The 14,861-nt window shown below is 37.1% G+C and overlaps 1 protein-coding gene across 5 annotated transcripts in view; it reads right to left on the bottom strand.

Moving 5' to 3' along the window:
- Positions 1-14,861, bottom strand: part of Ttn (titin) — a 279,501-nt gene that overhangs the window by 125,127 nt on the left and 139,513 nt on the right. For 2 of the 5 annotated variants that reach the window (XM_090342543.1, XM_090342544.1), the window contains 13 exons: positions 14,460-14,543; positions 8,861-8,944; positions 8,694-8,777; positions 8,394-8,480; positions 3,556-3,639; positions 3,390-3,473; positions 3,165-3,248; positions 2,955-3,038; positions 2,748-2,831; positions 2,537-2,614; positions 2,071-2,154; positions 1,574-1,687; positions 1,228-1,305 (listed from right to left, as the gene is read on the bottom strand). The exons of the other annotated variants lie outside the window; for them this stretch is intronic. In XM_090342543.1, coding sequence (XP_090198669.1) covers positions 1,228-1,305; positions 1,574-1,687; positions 2,071-2,154; positions 2,537-2,614; positions 2,748-2,831; positions 2,955-3,038; positions 3,165-3,248; positions 3,390-3,473; positions 3,556-3,639; positions 8,394-8,480; positions 8,694-8,777; positions 8,861-8,944; positions 14,460-14,543 — 1,113 coding nt within the window. The remainder of the gene's footprint in view (positions 1-1,227; positions 1,306-1,573; positions 1,688-2,070; positions 2,155-2,536; positions 2,615-2,747; positions 2,832-2,954; positions 3,039-3,164; positions 3,249-3,389; positions 3,474-3,555; positions 3,640-8,393; positions 8,481-8,693; positions 8,778-8,860; positions 8,945-14,459; positions 14,544-14,861) is intronic. 5 annotated transcript variants of the gene reach the window in all.

The following is a 14,861-nucleotide window of genomic DNA, read 5'->3' as shown; positions in this document are numbered from 1 at the left end:
CATATTCCATATTGAATATATTCTATATTCAAATCTATACTCCTAGATACTCTGTCTTTCAATGTATTTCTTCTTTGCCTAAGATACTATTTTCCTCAATTCTATATGCAAAAGTCCCTCAATTATTAAAACTATTTCTTCTGTACAGCTTTCCATGAAACCTCTGATTGAAAATAATCTTTGCTTATTCTTTGTACTGTTTGGAAATACTTTTGCACACTACACTTGTATTAGACTTATCATTTCTCTGACGAGACTCAAAGTATTTGAGGGAAAGATCAAGTCTTAAATTTTTCTGTTTTATTCATGCTTGAGTTTCAACTTATGACCTTTCACCCTTGCTTGGCTTTTCTGCTCAAGGCTGGCACTATACCACTTGAGTCATATCTCCACTTCCAAAGTCTCATTTTCTAAAACAGTTTCTTATTAATGGCAACACTGAAATAAATAAGCTGAACTGAGACCTGAATGCTAGCCTTGTACTGGGTCATCACATGATTTGCATTTTTATTCTCCTTCCCCATCTGTTTCATTTTCTCTTTGCCTTCATCATTTTCCACTTCTTTCTATGAACTATGACTTGCATATATAGCATATCTGGCTTTAAGAACTATTATGATAAAATACTTATATGGTCATATATTTCTTCTTGGTAAATACCTTTCTCTGGCAGGACTTCTGGCTTTTTGGTAACAGGCACAGGCTGTTCTTTCTTTACTGGAACAAGTTTCTTGGGCAACTCAGAAGCTTTGAAGATATTAGTTTTGTTTTAAAAAGAGTATGCAAAAACATTTAAGGATATTAAGAATAAAAATGTGTAATTAATATAGTAGCATTAAAACTAGTGAAAACAAAGAAGGACATTGTTGTCCCTAGGTTACAACTTATGAGGACAACTTATGAGGCTTACGATAATAAAAGAGGTTTTTGAAGAATTATCAATTCAAGGATGATGAAAATGAATACCTTCGAGTGCTGGTGGTTCTGGCTTCTTAATGATTGGGACTTTCTTCACTGGGACAACTTTCTTTGGCATCTCAGGTACTTTAAAGATATTAGTAGCATTAAATTACATAGAACTATAAGATGTACTATATTCACACTAATCTTACAAATCTTTCTAACACCATGACATACACAGATAACAGTCAACAAATACGCACTGAGGGAAGAGTGTGAGTTTCCAATAGCACGCAAAAATGACACAAAATTTTAAAACCTAACTACCTTTAGGAGGTGGAGCTTCTGGTTTTTTGACGATGGGAACTTTCTTCTCTGGGACTGTCTTCTTGGGCTCTTCAGGCACTTGAAGAAAGGAACTTCTTTTAGAGTCAAATGATTACAAGAACAAGTTAAATGAACAAAGAAATACATCACAGAACAAAGAAACACTTCCTTGAAGTGAGCATGGTAAAATTCTACACAACCAAAATATTATGTGTGAAAATAACCCTTGTTCTCATGAAAGGTAAATTTCAAGCTAGGAAACAGGAGATTGATATTTGCCTTAAGTAAGATATATTATAAATATGAAAATCAAATGACTTCTCCAACAGTAGATAATGCTTTGTACCTGGTGGAGGTGGGGCTTCTGGCTCCTCCTCTTCTTCTTCAGTAACTGGAGCTGCTTCTTCTGCAGGAATTGGCACCTCCTCTTCAGGGGCAATTTCCTCAGGTTCTTCATACACTTTAAAGATATCAGTGACTTTGATTTCAGTGAATGGGACCAAACTCTACAATGCGCACAATACCTAGGAAATGTCAACCTTGATTTCCTCACTTATTTTTGTTAATATGAAATCTATCTTATTTGCCCTAACTTGTAAAGCCCTTTTGAAGGTTAATGTCATTGACATTCATGAGTGAATTCTCCCCTATTACTTTTCATGTACTACAGAAATTATGTTTAATATACTTTACTAGGACTTGGGTAGACAGCTACCTGGAAGCCAGAATAGATTTGAGATCAGAGCTAATATAAAATAATGAACTAAGACAAAGAACAGAAAAGACCAAGTGATAAAGAGTTCGAAAGGACGAGGAATAGCTTATCAATAGTTTTATGTGTACCTTCTGGGGGAGGTGACTCCACTTTCTTTGGAACAGGAACCACTGGTGTCTCTTCTATGACAGGTTCCTTTGGCATCTCTGGCACTTTAAAGATATTAGTTAGTTTTATTTGAGGATAGTTGACAAACACATGAGACTTATGACACTCTTACTTTACATTTTGTTACAACAACTCAGGAACAGATCCAAGTACAAAAGTCACAGCAAGGTTAGTGATCTACCCATGAGTCCTTATCATTATGGTAGAGGAAAATGATACCTCATTTTCACAAACCTTCAAATGTGAATAACAAATATATGTTTCTTTAAAGTAGTGATTTTTTCTTTTAAGACATGCAAGACCTAAAATTTCCAAATAGCAGTGTGGTTGTTACAAGTGTAATAAGATTGGCAAAGAATTCGATAATCAGTGAATTTTGGAACAAAAGTATACAATTTTCTGCAGGATCCCATTAGCAATAGATACCTTTAGCTGGTGGTACTTCTGGCTTTGGAGGAACAGCTATTTTCTTTTCTGGAACAACTTCTTTTGGAACCTCAGGAACTTTAAAGATATTAGTATTTTCACATTATAAACAATGACTAGTGAACATTCATTACATTTACACAGAACAAAACACTTTTTAAAGAAGAGTTTGAGTCTGTTTCTACCTCAATTAGAGGACTATCACATGTACCTTTGACAGGTGGGGCTTCTGGCTTCTTGGGGACCACGCGGGGCATTTTCTTTTCAGGAACCACTTCCTTAGGCTCCTCAGGCACTTGAAGAGATATTAGCAGTTATAAGCTCAGGGTTCTAATGATATTCAGACGGCAAGGAGAGCAGTAGAATATGTTATGTCAAAGACAGATATCTGCAAGAAGTCAGCAGCGGGGAGAAATACCTTTGGCTGCTGGTGGTTGAGCTTTCTTGGCAACAGCAGGTGGTGCTTTCTTTTCAGGAATAGGCTTCTTGGGTGACACTGTTACTAAAGATATTAGGGTTCATATTTTAGAGGCTTTGAGGAGGCGTGTAAGAGCCCATCAGGCCCCAAATTGGGAAGACAAGAGTTGGGGTGAGATGGGTTCAGGCGTTCTAGAATTTGGCTATGTACCTTTGGGGGGTACTGCAGGCACTGGCTCTTCCACAACTTCTTCTGCAGGCTCTTCTGGAACAATTTCCTCAGGCTCCTCATATACTTTAAATATAGCAGCTTGTTTTAGTACAAAAATGGACTAATATGTACAGCAGAGTTTGCAAAAAAAGGGCTTTTATAACACAAAGCAAGACATTTTCATCTTTTGAAAGATACTAGTTTTAAAAATGGTTTCATTATTACCTTCAGGAGGAGGGCTTTCTGGTTTGAGGGGAATAGCTTCTGGTATCTTCTTTTCAGGGACAGCCTTCGGCAACACCTCGGGAACTTTAAAGATATTAGTATTCTCATGATTAGATAGCAAAGACAATAGAGACTATCAAGCAGAGTGACAATGGGGGGTGACTACCTTTTACTGGTGGGGCTTCAGGTATTTTAGGAGGTTCCACAGGCACTTTCCTTTCAGGGACAACTTCTTTGGGAACTTCAGGAACTTACAAGAGATTAGTGAAATTACATTAGGACTTCTGAAGACCAGTAGACCAAAATACTTTCCAAAGTACAAGAGGTGGATCTTGGTGATGTCTGAAGTCAAGGACAAATACCTTTCACAAGCGGAACTTCTGGCTTTTTAGGTGGAGTCACAAGTTTTTTCTTCTCAGGGACTTCTTTGGGAGGCTCTGGGACTTAAAAGATATTAGTAAAATTATGTCTAGGACTTAGGGAGACTAATCGACCAACATTTTCAAGAGCAGACGTGTAGATCACATATAGTTTAAAGCCAATGACAAATACCTTTAACAGGTGGAACTTCTGGTTTTTTAGGGGGAGCCATGCGGACTTTCTTTTCTGGGACAATGTCTTCAGGAACTTAAAAGATATTAGTAAAGTTATATTTAGGATTTATTAATACCAATAAACTAAAATGTTTTCAAGAGGAGAAGAGTTAGGTCTGTCTGACAAAACCCAGGGTCAGTGACAGGTACCTGAGACAGGCGGGGCTTCTGGCTTTTTAGGCGGCACCACTGTTTTTTTCTTTTCAGGGACAATTTCTTGGAGAACTTCAGGTACTTGAAAGATATTAGTAATTTCACATTTAGGTTCATGAAGAACAACACACTGCATTTATTTTCAAAATGAAAGAGATATTTCTTCTGCAGGAGCAGTCTGGTGACAGGTACCTGTGACAGGTGGGGCTTCTGGCATTTGAGGAGGCACTATTGGTTTTTTCTCTTCAGGAATAATTTCTTGTAGAACTTCAGGTACTTGAAAGATATTAGTAGGTTTTTCCCATTAGATAAGTGAGATAAACAGGCTAAAAGTATTTACAAGAAAAGGGCACATATATATACACATATATATATATATATTCTGAGGAGTACGGTAAGAAATACCTGGGACAGGTGGGGCTTCGGGTTTTTTGGGTGGGGCTGTGGGAATTTTCCTTTCTGGGACAACTTCTTGAATAGCATCAGGCACTTGAAAGTGATCAGTAGATTTACAATTAGTTAAGAAAGAACAAAGAACTACAATCATTGTAAAGCTGGAAGAGAATGTAAACAGGTGAGAGGTACCTGTAACGGCTGGGCTTTCTGGCTTTTTAACAGGCATCGGTCTTTTCTTTTCAGGAACAATTTCTTGAGGACTTTCAGCCACTTGAAAATATTAGTAATTTTACACTTAGATTTTCTTGACTAGCAATAGACTATATTGATTTTCAACCTGTAAGAGTATTTTTATGGCAAAATAAAGACAGGTGGCAAGTACCTGGGACAGGTGGGGCTTCTGGCTTTTTAGGAGGTACCAGTCTTTTCTTTTCAGGGACAATTTCTTGAGGAACTTCAGGCACTTAAAAAGATATTTGTAATTTTGGGTTTAGGTTTTAGATTAACAATGGAGTATATTTATTTCTGAACAGAATGCATTTCTTCTGCAGAAATACATCTTCTTCAGAACAATGTTTAGTTTGATATGTACCTGTGCCAGGTGTGGCTTCCTGTTTTTTTGGCAGGACCCTGGGGATTTTCTTTTCTGGGACAAATTCTTGAGGAACGTCAGGCACTTGAAAGATATTAGTAGTTTTACATTTAGGTTAATGAAGACCAACACAGCACATTTATTTTCAAGATGGAAACACATTTCTTCTACAGAAAGAATGAGTGACAAGTACCTGTGCCAGGTAGGGCTTCTGTTTTTTTATGAGACACTACAGGTCTTTGCTCTTCAGGGAAAATTTTTTGTGGCTCTTCAGGCACTTGAAAGATATTAGTAGTTAGACATGTAGGTTAATGAAGACCAAGGCACTACATTTATTTTCACAAGAGAAGAGGCATCTGTTCTGCAGAAAAATTTTCAGATGACATATACCTGTGACAGGTGTGCGTTCCTGTTTTGGGGGCAGTGCCCTGGGGATTTTCTTTTCTGGGACAGAGTCTTCAACAGCATCAGGTACTTGAAAGATATTTGCAGTTTCACATTTAGATGTTTGAACAGCGCCACACTACTTTTTCTCTTTTAAGGTAAAAGTGATATTTCTTTGAATAAAAACAGGTGGCAAGTACCTGGGACAGGTGGGGCTTCTGGCTTTTTAGCAGGCACCGCCGGCTTTTTCTTTTCAGGGACAATTTCTTGAGGAACTTCAGGTACTTGAAAGATATTAGCAGATTTTTACACTTATATTTTTGGAAGGTATACACTTGTTTTCATGGAATAAGAAATATTTCTCTGTAGAATAAGGATAGGTAAGGCCAGACCATGGGTTACACCTGTAATCCTAGCTATTCAGGAGACTGATATCTGAGAATTAAGCTTCAAAGCCAGCCCAGGCACAAAAGAACCTGAGACTCTTACCTCCAATTAACCTCTAGAAAATAGAAAGTGGGGCTTGGCTCAAGGGTAGGGCCTTGAGCTTACGCGCTCAGGGACAGTGCCCAGGCCCAGGGGTAGGGTGGTAGTCTTGAGCTAAAGAGCTCAGGGACAATGCCCAGGCCCAGAGCTCAAGCCTCATGTTCCTCAAAAAACAAAAACAATAAGGACAGGTGACAAGTACCTGTGAGAGGTAGGGCTTCTGTCTTTTTAGGAGGTAGCAGTCTTTTCTTGTCAGGGACAATTTCTTGGGGAACTTCAGGCACTTAAAAAGATATTGGTAGTTTATGCTTAGATTTTAGATTAGCAATGAACTACATTTATTTTCAAATGACAAATGTATTTCATTTCAGAATAAAGTTTATATGACAAATACCTGTGACAGGTGTGGCTTCCTGCTTTTTGGGTAGTGCCCTGGGGACTTTCTTTTTTGGGACAGCTTCTTCCACAGCAATGGGCACTTGAAAGGTATTTGTAGTTTTGCATTTAGAATTTTGAACATGTGTTTTTTTAGGGTAAAGTGACTGAATGAAAACAGGTGATAAGTACCTGTGACAGACAGGGCTTCTGGTTTTTAGGAGGTACCAGTCTTTTGTTTTGTGGGACAATTTCATGGGGAACTTCAGGCACTTAAAAGATTTTGGTAGTTTCATGCTTAGGTTTTAGATTGGCAACAGACTATATTTATTTTCAAACAAAAGTGAATTTCTTGAGATGGATGATGGTGGTTCGAGCCTGTAATCCTGATACTCGGGAGGCTGAGTTCTGAGATCAAGTTCAAAGCTAGATGGGGCCTGAAAGTCCCTGAGACTCTTATCTCCAGCTAACCACTAGGAAACTGGAAGTGGTGCTGTGGCTCAAGGGGTGGGGTGGTAGTCTTCAGGGACAGCACTGAGGTCCAGAGTTCAGCCCCAAGACTGACATGAAAAAAGCATTTCTTCGCAGAATAATGTTTATCTGATATATACATATGAGAGTTGTGGCTTTCTGTTTTGGGGGGGCAATATCCTGGAGGCTATCTTTTCTGGCACAACTTTCTGAGGAACTTCAGGCACTTGAAAGATATTAGTAGTTGTACATTTAGGTTAATCAAGACCAGCACAGCACATTTATTTTCAAGATGGAAGGGCTATTTCTTCTACAGAATAAGGACAGCTGAAAAATACCTGGGACAGGTTGGGTTTCTGGCTTTTTAACAGGCATCATTGGCTTTTTCTTTTCAGGGAAAATTTCTTGAGGAACTTCAGGCACTTGAAAGATATTAGTAGTTTTACATTTAGGTTAATGAAGACCAACACAGCACATTTATTTTCAAGATGGAAACACATTTCTTCTACAGAAAGAATGAGTGACAAGTACCTGCGACAGGTAGGGCTTCTGTTTTTTTATCAGACACTACAGGTCTTTGCTCTTCAGGGAAAATTTCTTGTGGCTCTTCAGGCACTTGAAAGATATTAGTAGTTAGACATGTAGGTTAATGAAGACCAAGGCACTACATTTATTTTCACAAGAGAAGAGGCATCTGTTCTGCAGAAAAATTTTCAGATGACATATACCTGTGACAGGTGTGCGTTCCTGTTTTGGGGGCAGTGCCCTGGGGATTTTCTTTTCTGGGACAGAGTCTTCAACAGCATCAGGTACTTGAAAGATATTTGCAGTTTCACATTTAGATGTTTGAACAGCGCCACACTACTTTTTCTCTTTTAAGGTGAAAGCGATATTTCATTGAATAAAAACAGGTGGCAAGTACCTGGGACAGGTGGGGCTTCTGGCTTTTTAGCAGGCACCGCCGGCTTTTTCTTTTCAGGGACAATTTCTTGAGGAACTTCGGGTACTTGAAAGATATTAGTAGATTTTTTTACTTAGGTTAATGACAATCTATAGACTACATTTATTTTCAAGACAGAAGAGATATTTCTTCTGCAGAATAATGTTTAGCTAACATATACCTGTGACAGGTGGAGTTTCCTGTTTTGGGGGAAGTCGCCTAGGGATTTTCTTTTCTGGAATTGCTTCTTGAGCAGCATCAGGCACTTCAAAGATATTAGTAGGTTCAGAATTCATGAATTGTGTAGCTATGTTTTACAAACATAGTTTTAGAATATAAGACATGGTATTTCCTTGACATAACAACAGGAGCAAATACCTTTAGCAGGTATGGCTTCTGCTTTTTTGGGAACAGCCACTGATAGCTTCTTTTCAGGTCTAATTTCTTTAGGGGCTTCAGGAACTTTGAAGATATTAGTATGTTTTAATTAGAACCACAAAGAGAGAATACTGACAATATACCAAAACAAACACAATTTATGAGACTGGTGAACATTTGATACACTTCCCCCATTCCTCTGAGACAGGTGATTAACAGTATATAAAGGTACATACCTTTAGGAGGTGGAACTTCAGGCTTTTTGGGAGGAGCCACTGGTGCTTTCTTTTCAGGGATGGCTTCCTTTGGTGGCACTTCAGGCACTTCAAAAATAATACACAAAATATGCTTAGAAAATGTAAAAGTGATGCTTATGTTGTTTAGTCATTCAGCAAGTTATTTCAGGCAGTCACTCATATGTTTTCTATATTATTTATTTAGTAAGATGTTTAAATAAGATTTCCTGATTTTTTTATACAATTTTCTAGTACAAAGAGTTGTATTTATCTTCCAAACTAGTGTAGTTCTGACATTACCTTCAAGAGGTGGGCTTTCTGGCTTTGGGGGGATATCTTCTGGCACCTTCTTTTCTGGGATGGCTTTCTTTGGCACCTCAGGTACTTTAAAGATATTAGTATTTTCACAATTATTCAGAGTAAAGACAAGTGGACACTATCAAATGCAGCAACATCAAGGTGTCTACCTTCTGCAGGTGGAGCTTCAGGCTTTTTAGGAGATACCACAGACACTTTCTTCTGAGGGACAACTTCTTTGGGTACTTCAGGCACTTAAAGAGATTAGTAAAATTATACTTAGAATTTTTGAAGACCCCTGGGATGAAATACTTCCAAGAGCAGAAGAATTTGATCTTAGAAAGCTTCAGGTCAGTGACAAGTACCTTTCAAAGGTGGGATTTCTGGCTTTTGAGGCACCATAGATACTTTCTTTGCTGGGACAGTCTCTTGAGCCTCAGGTGCTTAAAAGATATATATTTTTGCACTTAGAAAGTACAAAGACCGACAGACACATCGAAACATTTACAAAAACAAACAAAAGAGGTGTTCTTCCCTCCACTGAATCTCCAGTCAGAAGTAACAAGTACCTTTACTGGGTGGTGCTTTGGGTTTTGAGGTGGGAGTTTCTGTTATTTTTTTGGAGGGGTCAGGCACTTTGAAGATATTAGTAAATTTATATTTAAGATAAAAGAATCCCATACAGACATGAATGACACATGTCACAAACATTTACAAGACTTTCTCTCTCCCTCACCTCCCTGTCATGTATGAAAAGAAGAGTTAGGAATGTACCTTTGCCAGGTACAGCTTCAGGCTTTTGGGGAGGATGTATTTTCCTTTTGGACACAGCATCTCTAGGAACCTCAGGCACTTTAAAGATATTAACATTTTTACATTTAGGAGTTAAATGAATCAAAACAAACAGGAAACACACTTAGGAAGGAATTTTCCCTCCCTGTCAAACTTCTAGCAAGCTATACCTTCATCTGAAGGAACTTCTGGCTTATGAGGAATCCCAAACTTTTTCTTTTCAGGGACAATTTCTTGATGTATTTCAGTCACTTTAAGAAATCAGTATTTTTACATTTAGTAGTATGAAAATGACTAGGAACAGTAAAATATTCTCAGAACGGCTAAAGCTAGCTGATGCACCTAAAAGCTTGGTGACTTATACCTTTAGCTGAAGGAGCTTCTATTTTCTTGGATGGAGCTCCTTTTGCAGGCAGAACTTCTTGTGGTGCTTCAGGCACTTGAAAGATATTAGTATTTCATATTGAAAACTTAAAATGATTAATGAAATTGATTAATGAAAACAGTAGCAATGATGTTAGCAGAAGTAGCTTAAAAATGTCTTCTCTCTCCCTCTGTCCCCATAAACTATCCGTAAACTAGTCTACAGAGTTCCTGGAATCCTGAAGAGGATCTTGCTCTACTTCAGCCCCCAGAAAAGGTTTTATGATACCCTGTACTCTCATGGCACAGTGAACCTTCCACATAACTGTAGATGGAAAAATTACATCTATGTTATATATGTATTGATAGTTTTTCTTGCAATTAGTGTCTGAACAATGTAAGAACTATTTGCATAGTAATTGCATTGTTTTGGTGATTGTAAATAATCTGCAAAGTGAAGGTCCAGTATTAGGGAAGCATTTCATAGGTTATACGTAAATGCTGTGTCATTTTGTGTAAGGAAATAGAAACATCTACAGATTGTGGAATTCAAAGTCTGGGAGAGGGGATTTCCTGGAACCAATGCTTTGTGGAGAGGCAGGATTGCGTTTGTGCCAAGAACACTTTTAGAAGAAGGATTTATGCTTCAGCAGGGATACCTATGAATCCTTTCTATAGAGAGGGAAGTAATTGTGGAGCTTCAGGGACTTTAAAGATATTAGTAAAATTAAACAATTAGGAGTTAGGGAAAGTACTAGAAAAAATATTAGATCAAAGTCAAAGGGCAAATGATTTCTTTTTCAACTTCTGCTCAGAGGTGAAAGGTACCTTTTATGGGTGGTATTTCTGGCTCTTCAAGAACATCTTCAAATGCTATTATTTCACGAGCAGCTTCGTTCACAGCTTCAGGCGCTTTGAAGATATTAGTAGTAGAGTCAGGGTTTCCAAGGATCAGTAGAGACATGAATACCATGAAGCAAGCTAAAGTGATTTTTATGGCTACAGGGTGCCTCCTCCCAGAATGGATGAGCTATAGGATCTTGGTGAGAGGAATCACATCTCCTTTGTTTTATGTTGACCACATATTAAATGTTACTAAGTAAATGAATGAAGGAATGATAGCAGCCATGATGCCCCTGGAGGGGAGGAGGTTCAAATTTAGAGGGAATCACCATAGGTCTGGATTTCATGGAGACCACTTCTTGGGGGTGATTGCTGGCATAAAGATATGAGTGCATTCATTCTGGAGTTGTGAGGGGAGCTGAAAAGTTTCTACAGCTCTAGAATGGAGCTCCTAGAACCTGGTTCTCTAGTTGTACCATAAACATCTGATTATCTGAGGGTGTTTTCTGGGTCACCTCAGGTACTACCAATATCAGTATCTTTTTTTTTAGAATGGTAGATGCAGAGAAAATTAGATCACGGGAGGTAAAAATGATTTCCACTAATCATTTACCTATAACTATTCATTTGAGAAGGTCGAAACAGCTACTTTCTAATCTGGGTTGGCTTCCTTTTGAGCCCTTAAGTCATTTTTTTTAAAGAAAGCATGTTTTGAGGGTAGGAGAGATGAGAACAATACAAAGATTTTGGACTCAGAAAGAGAGGTGGTTCATGGTTATGCAGTAGGCTAAGATCTGAGTATCAAGGTTAAAATCCACTGGGGCAGCAAACTTCATGAAACTCCAGCAGAATGAGGTAGAGGTGTGACTCAAGTGGTAGAGTACCAGCCCTGAGGCAAAAAAAAAAGCCAGCAGGAAGCATAAGGCGCTAACTGCAACCTCAATATTGGTACATGTACACACACACACACACACACACAGACACACACACACACACACACACACACACAGAGGGTCCTCAAGTATCTAATAGAGAATTTCAATGTTATAGATAAAGCAACCAGAGAGGCAGCACATCAGCCTTAAAGATATTAGTGTTACACACAAGTTAACCATGGCTACAAACATGAGGTTGTAAGAAAGGAGGCTTTCTTTGGGCTTGTACCTGTTGGTGGTGGGACACTTCTTCTTTTGGTAACATGTATTCTTCTTTCTGCAAACACTTCCTCGTAGGTTTCAAAGTCTTTAAAGATATTAGTATTTTTTAATTGAGGCAAGGCAAAGACAATGACATGACACACAAAGAAAGACATACTAACAGGTATTTTAAGTTAGAAATTTTGTTTTTTGGCTCAGATAATTGATGTATTATTTAGGAGCAAGTCATAGCTTCTTGCTTTGGGCATCCCTGTCAGATGCTTTAAAGATATTAATATCAGGCATTAGAGGCTGGGAGGATGGATGTAAACCATTAAGCATAGTTTGTAGATGGAAGAAGAAAGGCCTTCTTAAGAATTCCGAAACTAGAGAAATATACCTTCAGTTGGAGGGTGTTCAGGAATTTCAGGCTCTGCCTCATGCAACTCCACCTCTGGAAAAGCTTCTCTGGTTTCGGGCTCTTTAAAGACATCAGTAGGATTATAGTGTTTGTTTTAAAGACATCAGTAGGATTATAGTGTTTTAAAGGCAATGAGACACATAATAAAATATTTTTTTAAATTTTAAGGCTGACAATATTCATCTGAAATTGATGTAGTTGAAATATACCTTTAGGTGCCGGTGTTTCTCTCTTTTTAGGAATAGTCACTTGTTTTTTGTCTTCAGGAACAACTTTCTTAGGTGGCTCAGGCACTTAAGAGATACGAATAAAGTTATATGTCAAATGGGGAAGAAAAATCTATGCTTCTCAAATGAGTCCCAAAGAGACATAATTTAGACTGAATCAGGGTGTTATATACCTTTTACTACTTTGGTTTTTGTCTTCTGAGGCTGAGTCACGAGCACCTTTTCTTCTACTACTGTTTCTTCAGATGCTTCATAAACTTTAAAGATATTAGTATTATATAATTAGGAGTATGTCAAGTAGATGAGAATATTATTAGCAAAATGTAATATAGTCCATACTTATTAGGCATATTAGTGGCACGATATAGACTGTTATAGACAAGAACACATTGGCTAACATAGCATCATGCTCAATCTTTTGATGTAAGACCTCAAGTCTTTCTTTATGTTCATGATAACAAAATAAAGAACCTCATGAGCTAAGGATTGTATAACTCTTCCATTTATCTGCAGAAAGTTATTGGTAAAATTATTCTATTGCTTTCATCTTTAGTGGATTTGCACATAAAGAACAGAGAAGATGCTGTCTTGCATGTAAATTTTTTTCTGAGAACATTGTATGTATGTTTTAAAATCACATTTAATGTATGGCTCTAGTGTAATATGAGTGTGAGGAACATCTCTAAATTAGAAGTCAAGTAGAAAGTTGAATAAGAGTGGCCCACACTTGAAATACTAGCTACTCAGGATGCTGAGATCTAAGGACTGTGATTCAAAGACAGCCCCTTCAGAAAAGCCTGGAGATGCTTATCTGTATTAACCAGCAAAGTTTGAAGTAGAGGTGGTTTAAGTGGTAGAGGTCTAGCTTTGAGAGAAAAGGCCAAACAGGATTTTAAGGCCTTGAGTTCAAGCACTAATGCTGGCACACATACACACACAAAAGAGCAGAAAAGACCAAAAAAACCCAACTAAATATTAGGAAAATAAAGCAAATGAAGACAATTAATAATTTCTTTGGCTATTAGCAAAGCAGATTGGATGATAACAGTAACCAAATTTAATGATGGAAAAGGGTATTGAAAGAAAGAATAAATCTCATACATATGTACCACATATATACCTTTAAATATGATACATACTATATGTATATATATACATATATATCTATATACTCCTTTATCTTAATGATATAAAAACCTTTCCCCCAAATGAGACTTATTCTTCCATTTTTTTAATCCAAATTTTTTTCTTTTGTCTTGACTACTAACACTTATATTCAGAGTATTGAGTAGTTTTCTACCCAAACTAATTTATTATTTGTTATTTTACTATTCAAATGAATAATTTTGTAGGAAAGCAATAAAAGTGTTGATAATTCTTTTGGACTGTTATAATCTTGCAAATCTGTGGCCACTAGTGGAACTGACAATATGTGAGTGAATTGTGAGCAGTAAAAGTGATAATAGTAAAACAGAAGATGTTTGTGTACAGAACATGTTAGAAACAAACCAAAAAGACAAACGAATATTGTGAAATAGGGCAATACTTATACACACGATCAGTTTTTTAAATTAGCAAGGAAATATATCTTATCTGAGGCATACAGCCATTCAATTCCTTAGTTGTAGTCAAATATTATTGGTGTGTTGCGCTGTTATAAAATATTAGTACATTTACATTTCAAAGCTACTCAGACACAGTGAAAGTAAGAACACAGGTAAAACAAATGCGAACTGCCCATTTTTCTACACTCACTGTATATCTCTGTGTCTTCAGCAAGGATAATGCGTGATTTTTCTTCTTGAATAATTTCCTTAGGCTTCTCAGGAACTTTAAAGATATTAGTATGTTAATTGGTATTCAAGAGAAATTTAAGATATTAAGAAAAGAAACAAAACACAAATATATAATGTTACATTCTAGTCTCTAACAAAAGGAAAAACTAGACAAAGAGGTGCTTTAAGTTATGATTCGCATCACTTTATACCTTTAACTGGTGGAACTTCTGGCTTTTTCGAAATGGCATCTTGAACTTTTTCTTCAGGTACAGTTTTCTTGGGTACTTCAGGTGCTTTAAAGATATTTATTTGTCTTATTTTAAAAAACATAATCGGGTATAAACTATCAAGACAAAAGGGGACATCTAACAAGGAGAATGTAAAGAATTCCACAAATCTAAGTTAATCCATAATGTATTTCACTGGATTGCTTTGTTGATGACTTTATGATTTATTATGAGAAACGTTATACTTTGGATGTATTGGTCACTTAGAAAAATATTTATTTCCAATGGTACACAACAAAAGCTTCAAAATGAGTTATATTTAAAAGAGAAGTTGAGGGGCTCTTAGTGCTTAATTGTCTAAAAAGATGTTACAACAAGGAGATT

This window comes from Megascapheus bottae, chromosome 12 (assembly GCF_031878675.1).
Source record: "Megascapheus bottae isolate mThoBot1 chromosome 12, mThoBot2.hap1, whole genome shotgun sequence".
Classification (NCBI taxonomy): domain Eukaryota; kingdom Metazoa; phylum Chordata; class Mammalia; order Rodentia; family Geomyidae; genus Megascapheus; species Megascapheus bottae.
Note: the sequence above shows the minus strand (reverse complement) of the source record. Positions and strands in the feature narration are given on the sequence as shown.